Source organism: Felis catus, chromosome A2 (genome assembly GCF_018350175.1).
Source record: "Felis catus isolate Fca126 chromosome A2, F.catus_Fca126_mat1.0, whole genome shotgun sequence".
NCBI classification, from domain to species: Eukaryota; Metazoa; Chordata; class Mammalia; order Carnivora; family Felidae; genus Felis; species Felis catus.
In genome coordinates this window covers 52,495,609-52,518,499 of record NC_058369.1, presented here as the reverse complement: position 1 = coordinate 52,518,499, position 22,891 = coordinate 52,495,609, and the positions used below count along the sequence as shown (strand labels likewise).

The following is a 22,891-nucleotide window of genomic DNA, read 5'->3' as shown; positions in this document are numbered from 1 at the left end:
ATTACATATAGTATGTATATATAGTATATATAGTATATAGTATGTAATATATATATATTATAGTATATATATAGTATATATTGTGTATAGTATATATATGTATGTGTGTATATACTATACATATATATACACAGTATACACACATATACATATAGCATACACACAATACATCCTCTCTAACATAATAATTCTACTTATAGGGATTTCTGCCTAAACAAATAATCCCATAGATATGTAAAGATCTAAAAATGTTCATTTCAACAATATCTCAAAAAAAATATGCTGAAATCGAAATAAAGTGAGGGCAGAGTCATACAACAAAATACTACATATACCAAATATAGAACCATACAGAGAGCCACAATTATTTTTCTCTTGAGTTAAGAATAAAAACCTGTTACAGACAGTATGCTATGATCCAATTTTTGCAAATATAAATAAATGACAGCAAAGGTGACAAATGTCCCTCTCTTTATTTGCAAGTGCCTATGAAAACGTCAGGGAAGGACATACTGTGTACTAATCTAGGAAGTCTGCTGAATTCTGGGAAGTGGGACGAGAGGAGGGTGGAGAAAGACCTTCTGTTTCTACTTTGTGATAAAAGTATGAATTCCTTTTATAATAAAAACATAACTGACAAAAGAAAAAAGAAAGGGAAAGAGGGAGGGAAGAAGGAAGGATGGGAGGGAAAGAGGAGTAGGTAACTCTGGGAGGAGGAAAGCAATCTGGTATATTAAGATAAGAGGAGAAGGGGCGCCTGGGTGGCGCAGTCGGTTAAGCGTCCGACTTCAGCCAGGTCACGATCTCGCGGTCCGGGAGTTCGAGCCCCGCGTCAGGCTCTGGGCTGATGGCTCAGAGCCTGGAGCCTGTTTCCGATTCTGTGTCTCCCTCTCTCTCTGCCCCTCCCCCGTTCATGCTTTGTCTCTCTCTGTCCCAAAAATAAATAAACGTTGAAAGAAAAAAAATTAAAAAAAAAAAAAAAAAAAAAGATAAGAGGAGAAGCCACAGCTTCAGAGGTACCATTTGGCCCCCACAAACTTACCATCAGTGTCCTAGCGACATTACAACCCAAGGTGCCGGCTCCAAGCAGCAGACACTTGACAGACACAACCTTGTCTAAGTCCAGAGTAGGGACCAATCTCCAACACATCAATTTGAGATTTAAATCCACTGATGACTCAGCTAACCTAGAAAAGGACAGAATTATTTATCCAATCAGTCACTCATTTATGCCCCAATCTTGTCTTAAAAAGATACAAAGCATCTGAATAAGAAAATGAGGACCAAATCCTAACTAAGCAAAATGAGATCACAGGGAAAATAAGATGAAGCATGAGGGCAACAGTGAGGAGAAACAGCACAGCCCATGTGCCCGTGTGGATCTCCGTAACTGCTACCGACAGGCCACAAATCTGATACTGAGTCCCTAGCAGCCAAAGTGAAAATGGAAGCATGACCACTTAGAGGAGTCACTGGCCCCTCAAAAAAGGGTGCACTTTTATCCCTTAAACACAACACTAATTTCTATGAAATATTTCTTATAACGTCCTTCAATGTAGGCTAATAGGATGAAATTAAAAGGCCACGAATAAGGACTACAAGGTAGCACGTATCTGTAACTAACTAGTTTGAGAGACTCAGATCAAAGCAAGAACAAAATTTATAATGTCTAGAAGACCAGATGAACTGTGTGCCCTTCAGGACCTCCATCAGGTGGTTAATTCTCACAACCACACTTAAATCAAGTCAGGCAGCAAAGAGTGGAGTAACACTCATTGTCAATGTGAATGGTACCCCCTGCACTGATGTGAGCGATGTGGTTGGCCTGACAGAACCTGCTGTGTGTCCTCATTACCAACGGTCCCCTTGGGAGAAAACAGCTTCCAAAATATACCTTTTAGGGTCCATACATTCACTGAGGTTCACCATCCTCGGTCCCATGCCGCCTTTCTGGTTTTTTTCCCATCCGACTGCTTTGGGACAATCTTAAGGCAAATAAAATAGTACGTTTAATGAAGGAGGGACGAATAAAAACATGTAAGTCAAGTGGCAAGATGGCGCACGCATTAAGAAGCTTTCAGTTCACTTCTTTCTCAAAGCGGCTCAGGGACCTGAATTTGCATGTACTTGAAGCAGTTGCTCAACACCTTCCTCTACTACCAGGACCCTCGCTGAGAGATCACCAGGGTTTTCCTGCAGAGGGGCTTCTGAAATAGGCCTGGACTCTGGCCTGAGCAGCCTCAACTTCTGCAGTTCCTGGGAGCTGCTCGAAAAAAGACAACCCAACTTGGGATAGGTATAACCCGGTGCAAGGCTCTCTTATCTGCGGAAGACCAGCCAGCATGACTGCAGCACACTTTCTGCTGAGCTTCCCATCAGGATTTGAACCTCTATGTTCAGTGCATCCTTTCCGTTCCTCATCCTTACCACAGCACTCTGCTCTGCCTCTCAACCCTGTCTCCGCGCACCTATCCTGTCCCTTTGTTAAGCTGCCCTCTCCTTTAAGCTCATCCTTATCTAGTCAGTCTTTCCCCTTCCCTGACTTCTCTCTTCTCTACCAACTTCTTTTAATCTCTGCAGTCGGTGCCTCTGAATTTCCAATCCCAGTTCTTGAAGTGTGCTACAGGCAATGCTGTGTAGCAGCATTGGAGGATAAGGATCCTGTGGCTGCTCTATTCTATTATTACAAAATCCTCTTATAAGTCTCACTTTCTTACCTTAATGGTAACCTGACTTCCTTGCTGGCAATCTGCTAATGGGGGGGCCATTCACTCTATTACCCTCTTCACATCTTAGGACCTCTATTACTCTCCCTTTCTCACCAAGTACCTGAGATTCACAAGAAAGCCTCTACTCTGTAACAGGGAATTCACTCAGTCACAATCTACCCTGCCAGCGTCCCCTCCAGGATCTGCCTTAAGTAACAGTCTTTGAAGGAACAGAAACTCCTGGACTTAAAGATGTACAGGACTACTGGGAAGAAGTCTATGTTTCTAATTTGTATTCTGGTGTTCTTTGGCCATTCTCCTACTTTTAGACGGCTGTCAACACTTCTATTTTCCTTTCCTTGGGAACTTTTCCACGTTTGACCTTAGTTTTTAAAAATAGTATTGCTCAATATAATTATGGGACCTAGAAGGTGTAGATTTCCTTGACACAATCTTTCCTTTCTGCGATAGGATGACCAAGGGAAAACCTTGGGGCCAACTATCCTCAAAAGCTACTTGGGCCCCAGTATGGCTGGACATATCATTCACAGTGAGGAGCCAGAAAACAAATGTCCCTTCCCATTATAACTCAGGCACTCTGATGCACGCATGTGTGTGTTTTTTTAATATAACAAAAAATTAGAACTGATGTAATAGATTTGAGTTCTTAAAAAAGGTTAAGAGTTCAAAATTCTTTTTTTCTGGGGAAGGAGTTCAGACATGCTACTAATTCATATTTTGTCTGCTTTTCTCACTAGTCTTACATTTAATTTCAAAAAAAAAAAAAAATGCATCCCTAACATATAGCCAAAAACTTGAAAAGAACTTCAAACCACACAGTCTAGTTCTGCAATTAATAACCCTGGCCCAAGCTTTCTCCTGTTACAGATAAGAAGTCATGGTACAAATAAAATCTCATTTCAAGTGAAAACATCTCTGTTCTCAAAATGTTACAGCCATTTCTAAGAAAATTAGACATACCTTAAGCTTATTAATAATGAAAAAAAATATACTTGATCTATCCTATCTGCCTCTATATAAATCAAATCCATAAGACATGCCCCAAATTAATAGAAAAACATTTTTTTTAGGGGAAAATTAGGTCTTGTTTTCTCACAGGTGAACAATCAGGAGGAGAACATCAAGGACGTGAAATGAAGGATCTCCCACTCTCTGCAGAGTCTGCTGCCTCCTTCTGCCGGCTACCAGAATAATTTTTCTATCAGCAGTGGACAGTGGGCTTGGCTGTACCACGAGGAGCCAAAGATGACAGAGGGTATTTAAAACCATACTTCTCATACCAGTGCCATTGCAACTATAGGATGTCTTCGAAATAGCATAAACTACTACTATATCAATACCTTCAGTTCACGTTATGCTATAGAATAACTCTTTACAAAGTTTTATTTAAGGTTTTATTTGTAGCTAAGAGGGATAATATTAATTTACATGAAAAAAGAAAGAAAACTTGCCTTTCCTAAATTACAGAATCTATACTCAGTATCAAGCATAAAAAAAAATGTAGCAGAGGCATTACTGGATGACAAAAAACATCTTTTTCAAAAGGAAATGTGCAATGTTTCTGGAGTTTGCCAGCTTCACCACGTATCAGCAAGATAATTGGGAATGGGGAGGAAGAATCATCCAATGACTTTATCATAAAAATGGAAACAAAAGTACCTCCTCTGTAGGGTGGCTGGCGAGATTGAGTGAGTGAGTTAGTATGGAAGGCATCTAGTGGCCTGTGGGGCATAGACCAGACACATATTACTTGTTAGTTAACTCACCCATTCCCCTAGAACTATCTACAAATTGCAGTTTAATAACAAAGGTATGGCACCTAAGTTGAGTCCATGGAAGCAATTTTAGAATGTGCCAGAAGAGGGTGCTAAATCAAATGCAACTATCTAAAGACAGCAGGGTAGCAGTGAATTTCTTAGGGCTCTGAACTTACAACTTACAGCCTTCTCCTCTGCTTGACCAAGCCGAGTCCACCCTCAATCTTTCCGAGAAATCTATTTAAGACACTTATCAGTGCTGCGGCAAAGACTCACCGATAAAATGCTGTCAGAGTCAATCCTAAAGCCTTCTGACTTCTGCACTCCAGAAATGACATCTCAGAAGAGATGTTACCACTGCCCTCCCTGACACACACACTCTTAAGCACATGACCCCAGACTATAAAGAAAGCAATGTGTCTTGAACAACGCAGATGTGGTGAAAACCAGATTAAACAACATATGTAAAGGTACCCTGGAAAGCATGAAAGTCAAAGAAATCTGAGGGATCGTTTTGGAGAGTGCTGGGATTGGCGTAAGATAAGAAATTAACATAAATTAGCATTTATTAAATATCTACGCCAGACATTGAATATCTTTTACACAGGACCCAGATTTGCCCTAGGGTATATTCCATGAGGTGGGTATTATCATCTTTATTTTACTCGAAGTTGAGTATGTATTCTATCTTTGTGACATGTATATAAACACATAAACATATGTGTACACGCACATCTATAAAATACCTGTGAGCCCAAGTTTCCTAACTTATGATATCTACCACACAGGATCTTACAAAGAATATTAAACACGGAAGGAGAAATGGCACTTTTGCTAACTGGTTTACTATGTGGAGAACAGGATCACACATAACTTTATGTAACAAATAAATCTGTAAGTAACATTCTTCCTCTAAGAAAGGTCAGGAATAAAGATTTTATATGAAACAAAAACTAGGAAGGGAGAAAAAAAAAATCCTCAAGTCTGAAAAAAAAAAAAAAAAAAAAGGCCTGGAGGAAATTTCCTGAGGACAATCTTTGCCTTTGTTGCTTTCTGAATAGCAGAGCAGTGCCCTCTGTTCAAGAGAGGTGTTCCCATGGGCAAAGAGGTAAGAGCTGTACTTTTCTCTACCTTCTGCTGCCATTGTGAAGGGATGAAAGGAAAGTTAAACTTGATGAGGTTTCTGATAAATGATAATTATATGCATTCTCAACGACCGGCAAATTACCTGGGCTAAATGCCATTTCTGGAAGCTTCACTTCGAAGACGATGCTGTGGGCGATGTCTCTCACCCCCTGCATGGTGCGGTCTCGGAAGCAGAGGACTTCAACAGACTGGAAACTGCTACTCCTGATGTCAGGTGCCAGGTTTTAATTAATTCATTTTTTTTTTTTTTTTTTTTTTTTAAGGAAGGAAAAGAAAGAGCTCTCATAAGAGCTTCAGCAAAACCAGTTGGAGTATTCAAAGCATTGTAATTATGCCTCCCTGACACCCCTGGGGCATGGTTTTAACCTCTGAGAGATTTTGAATGCATACACGTATGCTCTCCTTTGTCCAAATGTTTAGAGGCTGAAGCAGTGAGTTGGCTGTGATTGCTTTCTAAGTGAATTTTATATAACAATCATGTTGCAAATAAATAATTCTAACAAATGAATCATCAATGCAGGGGAAAAGAGATTGCAAGATGTTAAAAAGAACCTCTAAGACATACATGGTTTCTTCTGGGCCTCCTTCTCACTCCCTGAACTCATATTCTGTGAAACAGCACCTCAGTCAGTACTAGTTAGGAGGCCTGTGTGCACTCTACAGACTGACCACCTGGATAAGCAAGTGTAACCATTCTCCCTCTGGGGAAAATCTATAATTTAGCTATCTTCATTTGTTTTAAGCACTTTTATGTAAGTAAAACAGATACAAAGACAAGTACACACATCTTAAATATAAAGGAGCTCATCTCATGCCTTCTCCCAGTCACTGCCCACTCCCCTTCAAGAGTAACTACTACTCTACTGTCCACGTCCATTCCTGGGTTTTGTCTGGTCTCATCTTTACCTAGAAGGAATCACAGAGTACGTATTCTCCTAGGTCCAGCCTGTTTTACTCAACATTAGGTCATCCGTGTTGATACGTGTATCAGTATTTCACTCAGATTCGCTACAACATCACATTCTATCACAATGAATACACCACAATTTCTTATCCGTTTCATTGTTGAAGGACATCCGGGTTATTTCGGGTGTTTGATTATTAAGAATACTGCCGCTATAAAAATTCTTGCACGTGTGTTTGCTTGTATCTATCTGAGTACACATTTCTGTGCATTATGTACCTGAGAAAGAAATCACTGAGCCACAGATAGTTTTAACTTTGGGGGATGCTGCCAGTTTCCTAGCAGTGTTTGAGGGCTCCAACTGATTCACATCTTTGACAACACTTGGTATTGTCATCTTTTTTAAGTCATTTGGTAGGTATGTAGTAGTATCTCAGCATGGTACCTCATTATCTCTAATACTGAGTAGTATCTCATTATATTTTATGTCCACTGAACAATGATGTTGAGCATCTTTTCAAATGTATACTGACCTCTTAGATACCCTGTTTTCATTATTTTAGGGCTAGGAGAAAAGGAAGATGGTAACAGTAGGAAAATCCGATCTGAGAGTGACCCAGACAGGTGGAGGGAGGGGCTGGAGAATTTGGGGACTGGGACCTCTGGGTGATTGCCCCTACTCTGAAATATCTTCACTGCAGTATGGTCAGAATCTGCAGCTCCATAACACACCTACTTAGGGGTTCATCATTGATGGAAATTGGATCATGACTGACTTATGGATTTATTATCTGGCTTCCATGCCAGAAATGAAAACATGCATTTGGAGGAAAAAAGAGACAGATATAGGCAGACACAATGTCCAAAATAGGTAGACTGAGACACACAGACAGACACAGACAGAGACACAGACACACACATGTAAATACCATCGGTGGGCTGCTAGGACCAAAAGATTCCTCAAAGGCCATCCAGGGTGCTGGGCTAAGTTACAGGGATCATATACACCAATCGTTATCTGTGAACAGAAAAGACTTTGTGAGTGAGTCAAGCATCGTGTCAGTTTCACAGTACAGACACTGCTAATACTTCCTCTTGCCTTTATAGGCTGTTCTGCAAAAGCACTAAGAATTAGACACTTGATGAAGGGCTAGAGGGGAGAGAAGAAAGCAAAAGGATCTCACACCAGACCCCAGAACTTCTGGATGGAGGGGCTATAAAATTCTTCTCTGCACCACCCCAATGCCTTGCAGTAGGCCTGGCAGAGTAGGAACTAGATACATGTAGAAAGAAGAAAGATTGCATGGGAAAACAGGGGGTGAGAAGACAGTCAACTGTCAAGGCTCACATAGAGACCATCCTCTAATAAAAAGATAAAAATCTGTGAAGATTGCTAATGTTTATGTACTGAGAAAATAAAAGAAGGGCCACTGCCATTATAAGTCTACAGTCAGATGCTCTTGACACTGTTAACATATATTTCTTTCTACTCCTTCCCCCTCCAACTCCCTCAACCCTGACTTCTGTCTGGAAAACTCTATTTAACTTCAAATAGCATTTCTTCAGTGAAGACTCCCTTTAGTGGGAACAGTCACTCTGTCCGTTGTGCTTCCATAGCAATTTGTACACTACACATACCATTTTTCATTTTCTCTTCTTCCTTTCAAAAGACAATGAGCATGCAGCACCCAGATCTTAATTTCTAAATACCATCCTCCAATAAAAGGAATCAGGGCTCCTTGAATGCATGGCTAATTCTAGGGCTGGAACAGGGAAAACACAAGAAGAGACTGTAGCATCTTGTATACCAGAGAGTAAGGAAGGGGGTGCAGGTGGCATAGTCAGCTAAGTGTCTGACTCTTGAGCTTGACTCATGAGATCAGGTCATGATCTCACAGTTTGTGAGTTCAAGCTCCACATTGGGCTCTGTGCTGATAGCATAGAACCTGCTTGGGATTCTGCCTCTCCCTTTCTCTCCCCCTCCCCAGCTTGTGTGCGTGCATGCAGTCTCTCTCTCAAAATAAATAAACTAAAAAAAAAAAAAAAAGTAAGGAAGTGCTCAACAAACAAAAGCATGGGGGCACATCAAGGGGACACAAGAACCAACAGAAACAGCATTCGATGGCCAAGGCTGGAAACATCTGAGCAACAAAATAAATAACATGGTATTGGATTATAATGCAAAGTATTAAATAAATACCTAGGAGTCCACACTGATACAAATAAATGATGGGATAAACAAATATATGAAGGTGAAGAGACAAGTCTTCCTTACAGAAGATTTCCAAACAATATATACAGATACTGCCTCCTCCAGGAGTAGAGCTTAATCCTTCTCCTCCTTGACAGTGGGCCAGACTTAGTGACCCACTTCCAAAGAAAAAAACAGTAACCACACAATGGAGAAACCTGGCAAAGACTACCTTAACCAAGTGGTCAAGTTTAACATCATCAGGGATGCCATGTGAGTAGCAGGTACCCCTGATATGATGTGATGACCAGGGTATTTCACCTTAGTGGCACTCTTTCTCAAAACCCGTAACCCTAATCATACAAAAACATCAGACAAACCAAAATTAAGGGGCATTCTATCAAAATAACTGTCCAATACTCTTTGAAACGTCAAGGTGATCAAAAACAAGGAAAGCCTGAGAAACTGCTACAGACCAGAAGAGACAAAAGAGCCATGACAACAAAATTCAATGTGGTCTCCTGGAATGGCTCCTGAAACAGAAGGAAGATGTGAAAAAAACGGGTAAAGGCTGAATAACGTCTAGAGTTTAGGTAATAGTAACCTACTAATGCCAGTTTCTCAGTTTTGACAAAGGTACCATGCTAATGTATGGTGGTAACATTACAGAAAACTGAAGCTGGGAGAGGGTATATGGGAACCCTCCCTCTACTGTACTTTCAAATTTTTATAAATCTAAAGTTACTCCAAAATGAAAAGTGTATCTAAAAAAAAGAAGCAGCGAGCATCTAGAGAGCAAGGAGTATCTTTTTCATCTTCCCATGATCAGTTCATATATACACAGCAGATACTTAGGGAATGCATGCTGAATGATGAAAAGATGGATGGATGGATGGATGAATGGATGGATGGATGGATGGAGGGAAGGAAAAGGGTGAGTGAGTGAAAGGAGAGAGAAAGTCAGGAAGGGAAGAAAGATAGCTGGGAGAGAACCATAAATCAACCCACAAGTTTCCTTTATGGGTGTATTTTTGGGTTAAATAAAAACACGGCAGAATTTTGGTTATTCTAGATCCAGTTAGTTTTGTAAGAATGGGATCAGTCCAAACAATTCCATTTATTTACTGAAATGCTTAATATGTTAAATACAAAGCAGAATGTTAACCCATATTCAGAGAAAGGAAAGAAAGGAAACAAAAGATAGGAAGGAAGGAAGGAAGGAAGGAAGGAAGGAAGGAAGGAAGGCAGGCAGGCCGGCCTCTAAGATCACCATCCAGAGAAAACCAACATTAACACCTTGGTGTGTAACCTCCCATAACTTTATCTTTGAATAAATATATTTTATTAGTATAACTTTTGTACAATTATTTTAGTATATAATTTTTATTGCTAAAGGAAAATTATATCATGCTATACATACTGTTTTATATCTCTTATTCTATTGTGAATTCTCTTCTCTGCCAATAAATATCAGTCTACAATCACTGTCAATAGTGGCTGAAGAGCATTTCATTGTTTTGGTGTACAGTAACTTTTTTCTATTTCCTATTGAAGGACAATTAATTAGCCTTCATCTGTGCTCAGTAAAAATATCTGAAAATGAATTTTACAATTGTCTTATCAGACAATTATTGTATTATTTGAAGGATATTCTGTTTTTGCTACCCTCCCTGTATGAAATGTTCTTACTCCTAACACTAAACATTTTTGCCTAGATCCATTTCATGTCTTTAACGCACACAGACAGATTCATATTTAATTCAATGCAGATTCAAATGTATGACCATCATCTCAGGAAATACAGAATATCTTTATTTGAGATTTCCTTTTCCACAGGAGATGAAACATCAGCATCCAGGAAGCTTTTACAAACAGAGTTTGCAGAGACTATTCTGAGTACTGTCCCCTACTACACGAGTGGCCTAGGGCAAATGAGTCAAATTCTTCAGGCCTCAGCTTTTAAAATCTGAATCAAAGCATGCACCTATTTCACGGAGAGGTAGTGAGGATTAGAGTGTGATACTGACAGGAAACCCCCAACCGTGTAGTGCTGCTAATATTATTATCGGTGCCTTCAAATCCCCAGTCATGAGCCTCGCCTAAGTAATTCTGATGCAGTTGGACCTGTCCACAGACTTACTCTGCAAACCATTACAGAAGGTGGTCTTGTAGACAAAAGAAAAAAAGCCTGGGGGGCCATTTTTCATTACCTTGAAAAGTCTGGATTGGCTCTATGTCTTTCCATTCTCTGTAAAATGTGGTCCATGCACCAGCAGAGCACCACCTGGGAATCTGTCAGAAATGCAGAATCTCAGGGGTGCCTGGGTTGGCTCAGGTCATGATCTCACAGTTCATGAGTTCAAGCCGAGTGTCGGACTCCGTGCTGACAGCTCAGAGCCTGGAGCCTACTTCAGATTCTGCGTCTCCCCCTCTCTCTGCCCCTTCCCTGCTCACACTCTGTTTCTTTCTCTCTCTCAGAAATAAATAAACATTTTTTAAAAATGCAGAATCTCAGACTCCCTGTCTCCAGCCTTGCTGGATCGGAATTTGCATTTTAACAAGGACCCAGGTGATCTGCAGTGAATAGGGAGCACTACTCTGCCCCTCAACCCTCTCCAGCCTTGGTCTTCACATGTAAATGTGCAGGAGAATCACTTGGGAAGCTTTCAAAATTCCTGTTGCCTGGGTCCCATCTCCAGAAGTTCTCATTCATTGGTCTGGCACGTGGCTTGAGCATTAGTTGTTTTATGTAAAAGCTCCTCAGGTGATTCTAAAGTACAGCCAAGTTACAAAGATCTCTTGAGAGTCTGTAGCGATTTCTCAAAGTACGGTCCACCACACACACACTCCCTCGGTACCATTACCCACGTGCTTTGTGACCTCCTCTGGTGATTCTTGCGTGCACCATCATTTTGGCACTAGCCACCTCAGGTCTAGGATTGCTTAAAATGGAGTTCATTGCATCCTATATTTTTCCCACGGTAGTTGTGATTATTTGTTAAACCAGGGTATTTTCTTGATTCAAAGCACCACAGATTATAAAATCCACTCTCAAACTGTACAGAAAAGGAAATGTCACGACATCAAAGATACAAAACAACTGCAAGAAATTCCTGACTTTAGAAAAATTAAAATGTGAAGAACAAAGCATTTTAGAATGGAGGTCATACAGGATGCATTTCACATCTGTTTCTCTTGCTGGCCTCTAAGCTCTGTGAGTGTTGGAGCAAGGTCGTCTATCATATGCATCTTTCCATCCCTGGTGCCTGGCATGGTACCGGCTAGTCAGCAAACTGTGCTGAACAAATGACAGAACCGGCCAGTTTCTCCATGCCCCGCTATATGGAAAGCTCCGTCTCTCATGCCCCATCCTCAGGCAGGGATCCTGGGGGGCGGCTGGAGGGAGATGATGGCTGAAGTTCACATCGAGGACCATGGTGCAGCATCTCAGCTGGCTCCTTTTCCTCCCCTGTCCTTTCTCAACAGCACAGGTTCTCCCTCCAGTGACATTTTGACCCTGGGATTCTCCTGGGTAAGAATGTGACAGTTTAATCTCACAGGGTTTGCTCTGAGAAGCGAGAGAACTCGAAGAATGATGTTTCCCCACCCAGGACTCCCTATGAACAAAGAAGCTGTCTGCCTTGAATTCTTCTGGTCCCGTTTGCCACCACCACCACCTGGGACACTTTTGTTGCCTGCTGTCAATCATGACAGAAGGCATCTGCTGGCAAACTACATTTATTGATCATCACTTCAACTTCAAATTTTTAAAAATTCATCAAAGACATGTACAACTCTATTATCCAGCAAGAAAAGGGGGAGAGGGAGACACCTGCATTCTACTTCTGTGACATTTCAAGCAGCTTAGAAGAAAAGGACCTGATGTGGTGAAAAAAGCTGACGTGGAGGTCAGCAGGCATGCGTCCTAATTCTACAGCTACCTGATTTTCAGCCTTGGGGTGTGAGCAGGCAGGCATACAAGTATAGGGGGAAAACAGACCTTGGAGAAGTGCTTTCCTCACCTATAAAATGGAGACGTTGTATCATTTCATCTCAAAGGATTCCTTCTAGCTTCAGAATTACAGAACTTTAAAGAACATTAAAGAGAAAAAAAATCCTACATAGGTTATAAGACAATATAAATTTCTTAGGTTCAATCTTACTGGGTGTCTAAAGGCTACTTAAGTTTTATTTGGGAAGAATCCAGATAGTATCAATTCAGAGAATACTTTTTGTATAGAGATTCTTGAGTTTCAAACTTTCAAATGTGACTCAATAAACCTGGACTCTTATCCAATGTCCTGAGTCACCTACTCTCATATGACCTCTCTATGCCAGGTTTCTCATCTTTGGAGAACTCTGTCTGGACACAGACACTGGAAACAAGGCAAGCACTTAATGATGTGAACTATAACAGCAATGTAAATAAACTCTATTGTAGTAACTTCACTGACCTCTCTGTTCAGTTCAATCTTACTGTTACATAGTTCTCTACCTTCAGTCTCAAGGTTCTCTTTTCCTAACCCACAGAGAAAACAAGGGGATAAATTCCAGTTTATCAAATATTTTCTACATTTAGGTGTTATCATCTATAAATGCAGAGTTGGAAGTAAGTGAATTTATTTATTTATTTTGAGGGAGAGAGAGAGTGTGTATGTGTGTGAGCAGGGGAGGGGCAGAGAGAGAGAGAGAGGGAGAGAGAGAATCCCAAGCAGCCTCCACACTCAGCGGAGAGCCCGATGCAGGGCTCAACTTCATGACTGTGAGATCACAAATGCAGGATCATGACCTGAGCCTATATCAAGAGTTGGACGTTTAACTGACTGAGCCACCTGGATGCCTCAGAACTAAGTGAATTTAAATTATAGAAGTTAGACTATCATATTAGATACTACAGGTGGGTGCCTAATTTCAAAGAATGAGCATATTTCTGACACTAAATACAAAGGCCATGAGGTAGGAAGGCAATAAGAAAAAAAAAAAAAAAGAAATCTTTTTCTGAGTAGGAAAAAACAGGAATAAGTTTCTTAGAGCAACCTGACCTAAGAGGAGCTACAGGGCTGGAATGAACTGCTAAAGAGAAATCTATCACCCATAAAGGGAGGTCGACGTGGAGATGCTTCAGAGTAACTCTCTTACCCACGTGAGGCATGCATGAGTACAAAAAGCAAGCATCCAGACAGGAAAATGACGGAACACATTTGACATGAGGCTGAACGTCATTTAGTATTTCTTTGATGATTCAAAAGTGATTTCAAAATCTTTAAGTGCTTTCAGAACCAAATCAGGTACCTCAATCATTGTAGGAATTATTAGTCAGCACAATGCTAGGTAGGCCAGCTAAACTGTTTGGGTAAATAGATTTTTTTTGTTTGGTGGTAGCAGCAGTCGGAAATAACCATGGGATAGGAGTTCTGCGTTCTCCAATTGGCTTTGCCACAAAGTCATTCTGCGAAGCTAGGCAAATCACTTCCTTTTATCCCACAAATCGGTAGAAAAAAACAAAATGTAATTGGAAAAAAAAAAAAACTTTGTTTATAAGGCTGACGAAATAAATGCTCCTTTCTACTTGGCTGAGAGCACACAATTCACTGAAGTGGTTCAGTCATGTTCTGGCTATGGTCCACCCAGCTATTTGCTGAAAAAATTCAATGTGAGAAAGAAAAGAGGGTGAAATTGTCAACTTGAGTACCCTGGGCTAGAGAAATTTCCACACTGATCCCATAAAACACACTTTTCTGACAAATGGACATCTATTACTCAAACACTTGATGTAACAGGAAATGCGCAAAGGTGATTACATGTTTTAAAAGTACAGGACAAAAATTCAAGTATCTAATGCACAGCGATGTCACAGACAGCTGCCAAGATGTGGAGTTTGCTAAGTGAAGAAATAGCCCCGCTAATAGCATACCAATTGCTGCTCCTTGGCCATCACTCTTGTCCGAAGATTTTTAAAACCCTAGAATTAAAGGCTAATGTTGTTAAAATTACAAAATGTATCCCAAACATCCAATCTTCAACGACTACTCTGAAGAAAGCAGAAGACCCAAGCAAGCTTTCCTAAAAGACTGGCAACAGAACAGTGATATGGGCTGTTTTTGATGGAATCACAAGCAGTGGCTTGAAAGACAACTAATTGTTGGTGATGCAGCGTCACCGTGACCAGTGTGGAATAACATTTCGCTGAGGGAAATAAGAACTTAAACAAGGCCAGTCTTCAACCGATGCAGATGTGTAAAATGTGTAACATCCCAAAGCTGGTAAAAGGTGCATGGCTGGCAGGAGGGCAAACTGCACAGTGTGTGAGTCCCAGTTATAATAAGCAATGGTGAGCCAGAGCTGGCTGGAACAGAAAGGGGAGAGCCAGCTGTTACCAACTCTCCCCATCTCTGCGCTCTGGGACCTCACACTGGTAGCCTGATGCCGGCCACAGCGGGAGTACTGGAACCCTAGGAAGAAGCAAACGCTACACAGTCAGGGGTTTGCCCCACCTGAGAGCTAGCTGTCAAACACTTAGCAGGACGCTACCGATCGGACACCTTCAAGTGTCCAAACTCTTTAACCCAGTCATTCTGTATCTAGAAACTCTTCCTTTCCAAGAAATAATTCAAGGTAAGTGGGGGGATGGCAGGAATCTGATGCACAAGGAGACTCCTAACACGGAAGACGTATGAGAAAACTATAAGTCAAAAATGTCACGTTATCTATCTATCAGAAAGGATGTTGATACAGACTGCGACAGTATTATGCTAAAATCTACAATAAAAGAGAATATAGTATAATCTTAGTCTTTGAAAAACAGGAAAAGATTAGTAGGAGATATACAAAATGCTTACTTAAGAAACAAAAACTTAAAATAATAGTTGAATGGCTTTGTGAGAATTTAAAAGCAGAAAGAGGCAGCTGGAAATGAAAATAACGAATGGAACCATACTTAGTGTAGTTCATTTATCTGACAGTATTCTCAAACTTGGCACACAACATTGTCCAAACTACAGTGATGACCCATTTTGGAGTCCAAATCACTTAGTGGATCACAACTGGTATTTTTCAAAAAGACAGAAAAGAAGAGGATAGAAAATAGAGTGCAAAGCACTGAAGAAAGTATTATTTTGTGAAGGAAAATGCTAATGTAAATGGGGAAAAAATGCACTTAAAGAAAGTATCTTAAGTTCAGGCTAAGGAATAATAAGGACATCAGTTAGAGGTCTCTCTTTTCTCAACTCTGATATGTCTACATGGCTAGTGAAATTATCCTACTTGATTTCACGACTTCATAAAATTCATTAATTTTTTATTTTTAATTTACAATCTCTTATATGGCTGAGATAGCTTACTACATATCTCATTACTTCTAAAAGACACTCACAGTACTTTTTGATTCATTCAGAAGAATTTTTATTGAGGACCTAAGACAAGTGCTAGACACTATGGAGATGCAGATACATAAGACACAGTCCTGCCCTTGGGAGCTTACTATCTAGTATGGAACAAAAGTTATTTGACAAGGGAACAGAACAGTAAATGAAGAACAGGGAATAAATGTAGTGAGATCAGAAAAGGGAAGATCTATGAGAAGGCTTCACTGTGGAGCTAGGATCCCAACAAGGAGAGTTTCTTAAGATCTTCACAGGTAGAGATTTCAGATGACACAATGCAAGGTCAAAGAGAGATATAGAAAAAGTCCTAGGTAGACTTGATTAGTCGGTGGTGGTGGTGGGGTTGTCTAGTTAAAAACAGGAAAACCTGGGGGGCGCTTGGGAGGCTCAGTTGGTTAAGTGTCTGACTTTGGCTCAGGTCATGATCTCACAGTTTGTGAGTTCGAGCCCTGCTTCAAGCTCTCTGCACTGCCAGCGCAGAGCCTACTTTGGATCGTCCATCTTGCTCTCTCTGTTGCCCCCTCTCAAAAATAACAGTAAACATTTAAAAAAAACCCAACAACAACAGGAAAACTTGGTTGGAACAATGGTTTATGAGGAAAATAGTGGAAGAATGAGGCAGGAAAGGTGGCTTGGAGCCAGAAGGAAGACACCATTAACTTGTGATCATTGAAAGATAGGGTGGATGTGAGCAGTTTAAAGCAGATTCTTCTATCGTGGTGGCGTGCAAGACGGAAGCAAAAAGACTGTCCAGGAGAGAGGTAAGCAGGGCTTGAAATACGTGGTAACTCTAGAAATAAGTTAAAATATAGATGCAAAATATAGTGCAACAAAAACTGAAATAACTTTATCACTAATAGGAAGTGAGGAACCCAATAGGAGGTGAGCTAGGAAAATGGAGGAGAAAGTGATCTGGGAATGGCAGGGGGTGGGAAAGGGTGAAGACAAAGAAACGTTGTACAACATTCTTTGGAGGGCCAAAGAAATCTGAGTTTGAATTGTGTAGTAGTCTATCATAACATGAACATCAGATTTTTTTTTTTTTAATGGATGATAAAATGAAACTCAGAGTTTCTCTGACCTTTGTCCTTTGGTCTTGGAAGAAATCACCGTAGTGTTTAAGCAGGGAAACCAGCACCACGTTCTCATCATACTTGATTAAGAAGTAAGGTAATGCTGGGACTCCTTCTGTTTGACAAAGATCATCATATGCACGCTCAAGGGCTTGAATCTAAGAACAGGAAACATTGAGTTATTCTCCAATCACATATCTAATTCTGAGCTAAAAATTAACATAAAAGGTATTTTCAAGCCAGAAGACTGGAAATGACTGAGCATACCCCTGTTACTCTTTTGCAGCAAATGAACACAGAAGTGCCCCCCAAATAATACCACTTCACTTCTGTGTAACACTTCCCATGTGCATGGTGGTGTCTTAGGAGCACAAGGAGACATTTTTATGGTGCAGCATGGTGGTTCCCTAAGATGTTAACCACAAAGGTGTACAGAGAGAGCTCCAAACATTATTTAGCTCCTGTAATAACCAAGCACTGAATCCATCACTGATTAATTTTACCCTGAACCTCTCCACAAAATAACAGCATTATTGAGACACACCTCACTTATTATATAATTCACCCACATAAAATACATAATTAAGTGCGTTTTAAGCATGTTCACAGGATTATGTAACCATCAACTAATTTTAAAGTTGCCTTTTTTTTTTTTTTTCAAGTAATCTCTATACTCAATGTGGGGCTTGAACTCATGACCGTGAGATCAAGAGTCAGATGCTTTTCCAACTGAGCCAACTGGGAGCCCCATCAACATAACGATTTTACAACATGTATGTCGCTCTTAAAAGAAATTCCATATCCATCAGCAGTCAGTCCTCGTGGCGTAATCCTTTTCCTCTACTTACACTTATTCTTGGGAAACTAGTTCCACAAAACCACAACCTTTGATTTATACTAAACAAAATTACTAATTTTTCATCAATAAGGGTTTCTCCCTGGTGTTAGAATCCATGGTTTAATGACTGACATGCTTCATGAATCCAAATCATCTTGCCACTCAAACCTTGCCTCAATGACAATCAGAATATCTGGTTGAGGGTCTGTGTTGTACTAGTTTGATTATTTTCATTGCCCTCCTTCAGACCACCTCTTTCTTATGGTCTTCCTTAGACCACAAAGACTACCTTTGTGTGCACCATTCCTGATGTAGAAGTTCCACAACTTGGTGTGAGGGTAGTGAAATGTCTTCTATTTGGTTTCAAAGACTCTCTTCCCAAAGTATACTAGTGCCTTGGGATCTTCTACAATGAAAGTGAAAACCACATTTTGGCAAATTCTTGCAGACTTTCAACATGTTCCTATAGCTCCTCTACTGGCTCAGCCTTTCACCAAATGTCACTGAATACCTGGAAAAGTATCTTGGACTACTCCTTTGGAATGATTCTACAAACATTTTGTAAATAAGTCTGCTCCTAGTGCCACCTTTGGAGGATTCCACAGTGACCAACTCTTCATTCAGACAACTGCCTGCCTTTAGATAAAGTACTCAAGCTCATTAAGTCCAATTTTACCTGCATTTTGCTTTATTTGTTGATACCTGTTTTGGTGAAAACCTTTGATCCAAGCCCACTGGCCCCTGAATGAGGGGTAGACTCTCTGGAAGGCAGAGAGCAGGGAAGCAAAACCAATAGTAGAAGTGGTACTTCTTTAGATCCTAGAAGAAAGAATATAAGAGGATTATAACCAATGATGAAACTGAAATGCATTCATTGATGTAATTCCCCAACACCACTTAGACACATTGAGGCGCACAACATAGAATCACCTGGTCAGAAAGTCTTATCTCCAACAGAACTCAGGATAGAATACAGAATTTCTGTCTTTCTCCTAAAATATACCCACACACCAAACAATAATATATCATGATAAACATATTTATCATCTACTTGCTAAAGAAAGTGTTGACAATTATCATCATCACTGTGTAATACACAAAACCATCCCAAGAGGTAACTATTATCCCGTTTTACAGACAGAAAACTGAAGCTTATAGGGGGGGTGAAGGAAAGAACTTCAGCCAAACAAAGATATTGATTAGTGGAGAGGGAAGCAGAATTCCATTTCCAAAATATCAGCTTCCTCCGCAGAACCACACATACTCAACGACGCTTCTGGGGAGGCACAGCCACCAAACATGGTTATCGCTCTTCACAGTCAAATGAATTAGCATGGTATTGAAGAAGCTGTGCTATCCATAACCTATATATGCCTGAGATAATAAAATGCTGCTTTCAGAAATACTTTGTTGGTGAAATTCAGGTCAACAATCATTAGGCACTTGCTATGTACAAGGTAATACATTAGACACTCTGACAATAAGAAGATAAATAAAACCCAGTCCAGCCCTTGGGCAGCTCACTTTCTATACAGGCAGAGATAAAGTGAGTCATGAGTCACAGAAGAGGTTCTAAGAGCAAAGGAGCATCAGCGATATGAGATTATATCTTCAGGGGTATATTTGATGGCTCCCCCACCAGGGGAAGTGAGGCAGGGGCAATGACTCATGAAGCTGTTCTAGATAACTGTTTCCACCCAGGTTGGATGCTTTTGCCCTGAACTCTTGCAGCCTTTGTGGCCTAAATCACTCATATTATGGGATCTCACAGTTATCTCAGTGTCTGACAGCTTCTCCATCAGTCTGTTTATTTGGCTAATCAATGTTTCTTCTTTAATCTTACTAAGAATAAACAATAGATAGTTGTTTGATGACTTTTTGAGACAAAATTCATATACCATAAAATTTACCATGTTAAAATATACACCTGAATGTTTGTCTGGGGGTACTGACAAGGTTGTACCACCATCACTCAATTGCAGAACATTTTCATTGCCCCAAAAAGAAAACTCCAATAGTAGAAACTCCCATTAGTTTATTAGTTAGAAATACTCATTCACAGAATTCCCCATTCCCCCTTCTCCCCAACCCCTAGGAACCACTAATCTATTTTCTGTCTCAATGAATTTGACTATTCTGAGATTTTCATATAAATGAAATCATACTAGATAACTTTTTAAATAAATATAAATGTATACATAAATGTGTGTCTAGATGAGAAAGCCTAGTCATTATAGATTCCAGTCTCTAATTCTGCCATTAATTGATCAACTGACAACAAATTCCATTTTGACAACAGCAAAACAAACTACAAAATAGAAATTAATGAAGTGCCTGTTCCTTTGAATCCTAAAAACAGCAGAAAGAAAAGCAAAAGTACCTCCAGAGATTATACTCTCTTCTTTGTATTTAAATGATTTGTCATAACTGATCTTTAGTCAAAGGTTAAACAATTCAAGATGAAGGACTTCATAATTTCTAAGAAGCTTTATCAGATCATCTTCAAAAGTCAAAAGGCTTGAATTTCTTAGAATTCTTTTCAGGATACAAAGGATCTTGATAAAATTAAACACAAAGCCCTTTGTATTTGAAGATTTTAAAAGACAGAGACTTAATTTTTTTTTTTAAGGTAGGCTAAGAATGGTCAGTAAAAAGGGCAACAGGGCCAATACACGCGCTAACTCTAGGAAATGCCTTAAGACTTTAACTAAGAGCTAATGTTATTTTTCTTATTAAATGCAAATTGTCGATTCTACTAACTAGAATTCTTGGTACAGAAAATATATTGATGTTAAAATAACAAACCCAGAAAATCTTTAACTGGCACCACTTATCTCTTAGTGGCAGATCTACAAAACTGCTCAAATTTACAGACAAATTATTAATGCCAAATTGCAGCTAGTAATCTCATGAAGAATTTAAACATTTTTCTATCTCCCCCACTATTACACAGAAAGCATTATAACTCATTAGGAAATGTGCTCCTTATAGATAGCCAGCCTTTGGCATGACCTTCAGTATGACTTTTATCATTCTCTCCTTTGCCTTGGGCAGCAAATCAGGCAGCATTCAGAAGAAACAGGATTAGTTCATGGGGCAGGAAGAAAGGTAAGACCTATAACTTGGTGAAAGAAAGAGGTTAGTGGAGGAGAGGGGGGAGGGGAGGATGAAGGGGAGGGAAGGGAAGGGAAGGGAAGAGGAAAAGAAGAAAATAAAAAAAGAAAGGAAGGAAGGAAGGAAGGAAGAAGATAGACAGACAGATGTGGGGAAGAAGATTAATATTCAAAGCTGATGAAGCTGGTAAAACAGTACACTTAATACACATCAACGTCGATATGTTTACATGCCTTCTCTAGAGAATTTATCCTAAAGAAATAAAATGAACAGGAAAAAAAAATCAGTATGGCCAATATTGTTCACTGCAGCATTTTACAAAATAGTGAATATTAGAAACAACCTAGATGTACAAGAACCTATAGAACATACACTTGACAGAATATTATATAGTCAACCTAATTATAAAGGCTAAATTCATTTCATATGTAGATAGAGACATACACTCATGTACATATATGTGTACATACACCTGCGTGTATGTGTGTTAAGTGTGTGTGTGTGTGGCTCATATCTCTATCATCAACCCTTTCATTTCCCCATATCACCCATCACCAAGACCAGGTCCTTCCCCCTACTTCCCTAGGCATTAGATGTTACATTTACACAAAACATTTTTCTTTCTCAAAAAACCACAACTGTTGGGGCACCTGGGTGGCTCAGTCGGTTAAGCATCCGACTTCCTCTCGGGTCATGATCTCACGGCTGGTGAGTTCAAGCCCCACATCGGGCTCTGTGCTGACAGCTCGGAGCCTGGAGCCTGCTTCTGATTCTGTGTCTCCTTCTCTCTCTGCCCCTCCCCACTTGTGCTCTGTCTCTATCAAAAATAAATAAATGTAAAAAAAATGTTTTAATAAAAAAAAAAAAACCACAACTGTGTGGACAAACTATGTAGAGCAGTGTGAACTCCTCTAGTCCAGAAGCTGCTGGAGGACAGCCGGGATCCCCAAGATGTCATCTTTTTCTTATGGTGATGGATCCAGCAACCGAGCCCCACAGACTATACTGAATAAAGACTTTAGCAACAAAGAACCACTACTCCCTGAAGCTGATTTTATTGTGTCCTGAATGACAAGACTTGCATCACTGTGTTACATAAACCATGCAGTATGTAAGATCAGTAAGAATGAATTAATTTTGCACCGGTGATAAGTGCCAGCGCCTTCGGGCCACTAATCAAATGAGTGTTTCTTGACCAGCTCTGATTTAAATAACACCAGGTAATAGCTTCAGTGAGAAGTACACAGACTGCCCTATTGGCACCCGGGGCTCGGCCAGGGCATCTCAGCAGTCTACATGTGACCGAGATTCTATTTACTTACTGCAAATGTCAAGAGGAGGAACTTGTTGAGGAGGACAGGGTTTTCGAGGGCAGCGCCCGATTTTACAGCTTCCCAAATCTGCCAGAAGAAAGAGAAGTGTCAAGGCAGGTTCTCAGGCCTCTCTGAGTTTCTCACTCTCAAGGCAAGCACAGAGGTGAAGAGCACCAGGGCCCAGCACCACTCATCCCAGGCAATAAAGTGGGTTGTTACCTCACTCTGGCCACTTTGCACGGCCTCTCCACCAGCCACACTCCATGAGGGGCCTGGGGAAACTGACAGAACGCAGAGTGCTCCTCTCAGTGAGTCTCAGCATCCAAGGAGGCAACCAGGACATTTTCACACCTTCATTATTTCCTCCAACAAATATTTACTAACTGCCTATTATCTACCAGGCACATCAGGATTACAGAATAAAAGACACAGTCCCTACCCTCA

The 22,891-nt window shown here is 40.3% G+C and overlaps 1 protein-coding gene across 10 annotated transcripts in view; it reads right to left on the bottom strand.

Annotated features, from left to right (window-relative positions):
* ATG7 (autophagy related 7) overlaps nucleotides 1-22,891 on the bottom strand; it is a 252,739-nt gene that overhangs the window by 203,214 nt on the left and 26,634 nt on the right. For 9 of the 10 annotated variants that reach the window (XM_011280206.4, XM_045051957.1, XM_045051956.1 and 6 more), the window contains exons 5-11: nucleotides 22,457-22,534; nucleotides 18,723-18,839; nucleotides 17,191-17,340; nucleotides 7,466-7,554; nucleotides 5,715-5,836; nucleotides 1,895-1,985; nucleotides 1,043-1,187 (exon numbers count right to left, since the gene is read on the bottom strand). In XM_011280206.4, coding sequence (XP_011278508.2) covers nucleotides 1,043-1,187; nucleotides 1,895-1,985; nucleotides 5,715-5,836; nucleotides 7,466-7,554; nucleotides 17,191-17,340; nucleotides 18,723-18,839; nucleotides 22,457-22,534 — 792 coding nt within the window. Of the gene's footprint in view, nucleotides 1-1,042; nucleotides 1,188-1,894; nucleotides 1,986-5,714; nucleotides 5,837-7,465; nucleotides 7,555-17,190; nucleotides 17,341-18,696; nucleotides 18,840-22,456; nucleotides 22,535-22,891 lie in introns of those variants that run through there. The other variant, XM_023250024.2, reaches the window with a different exon arrangement.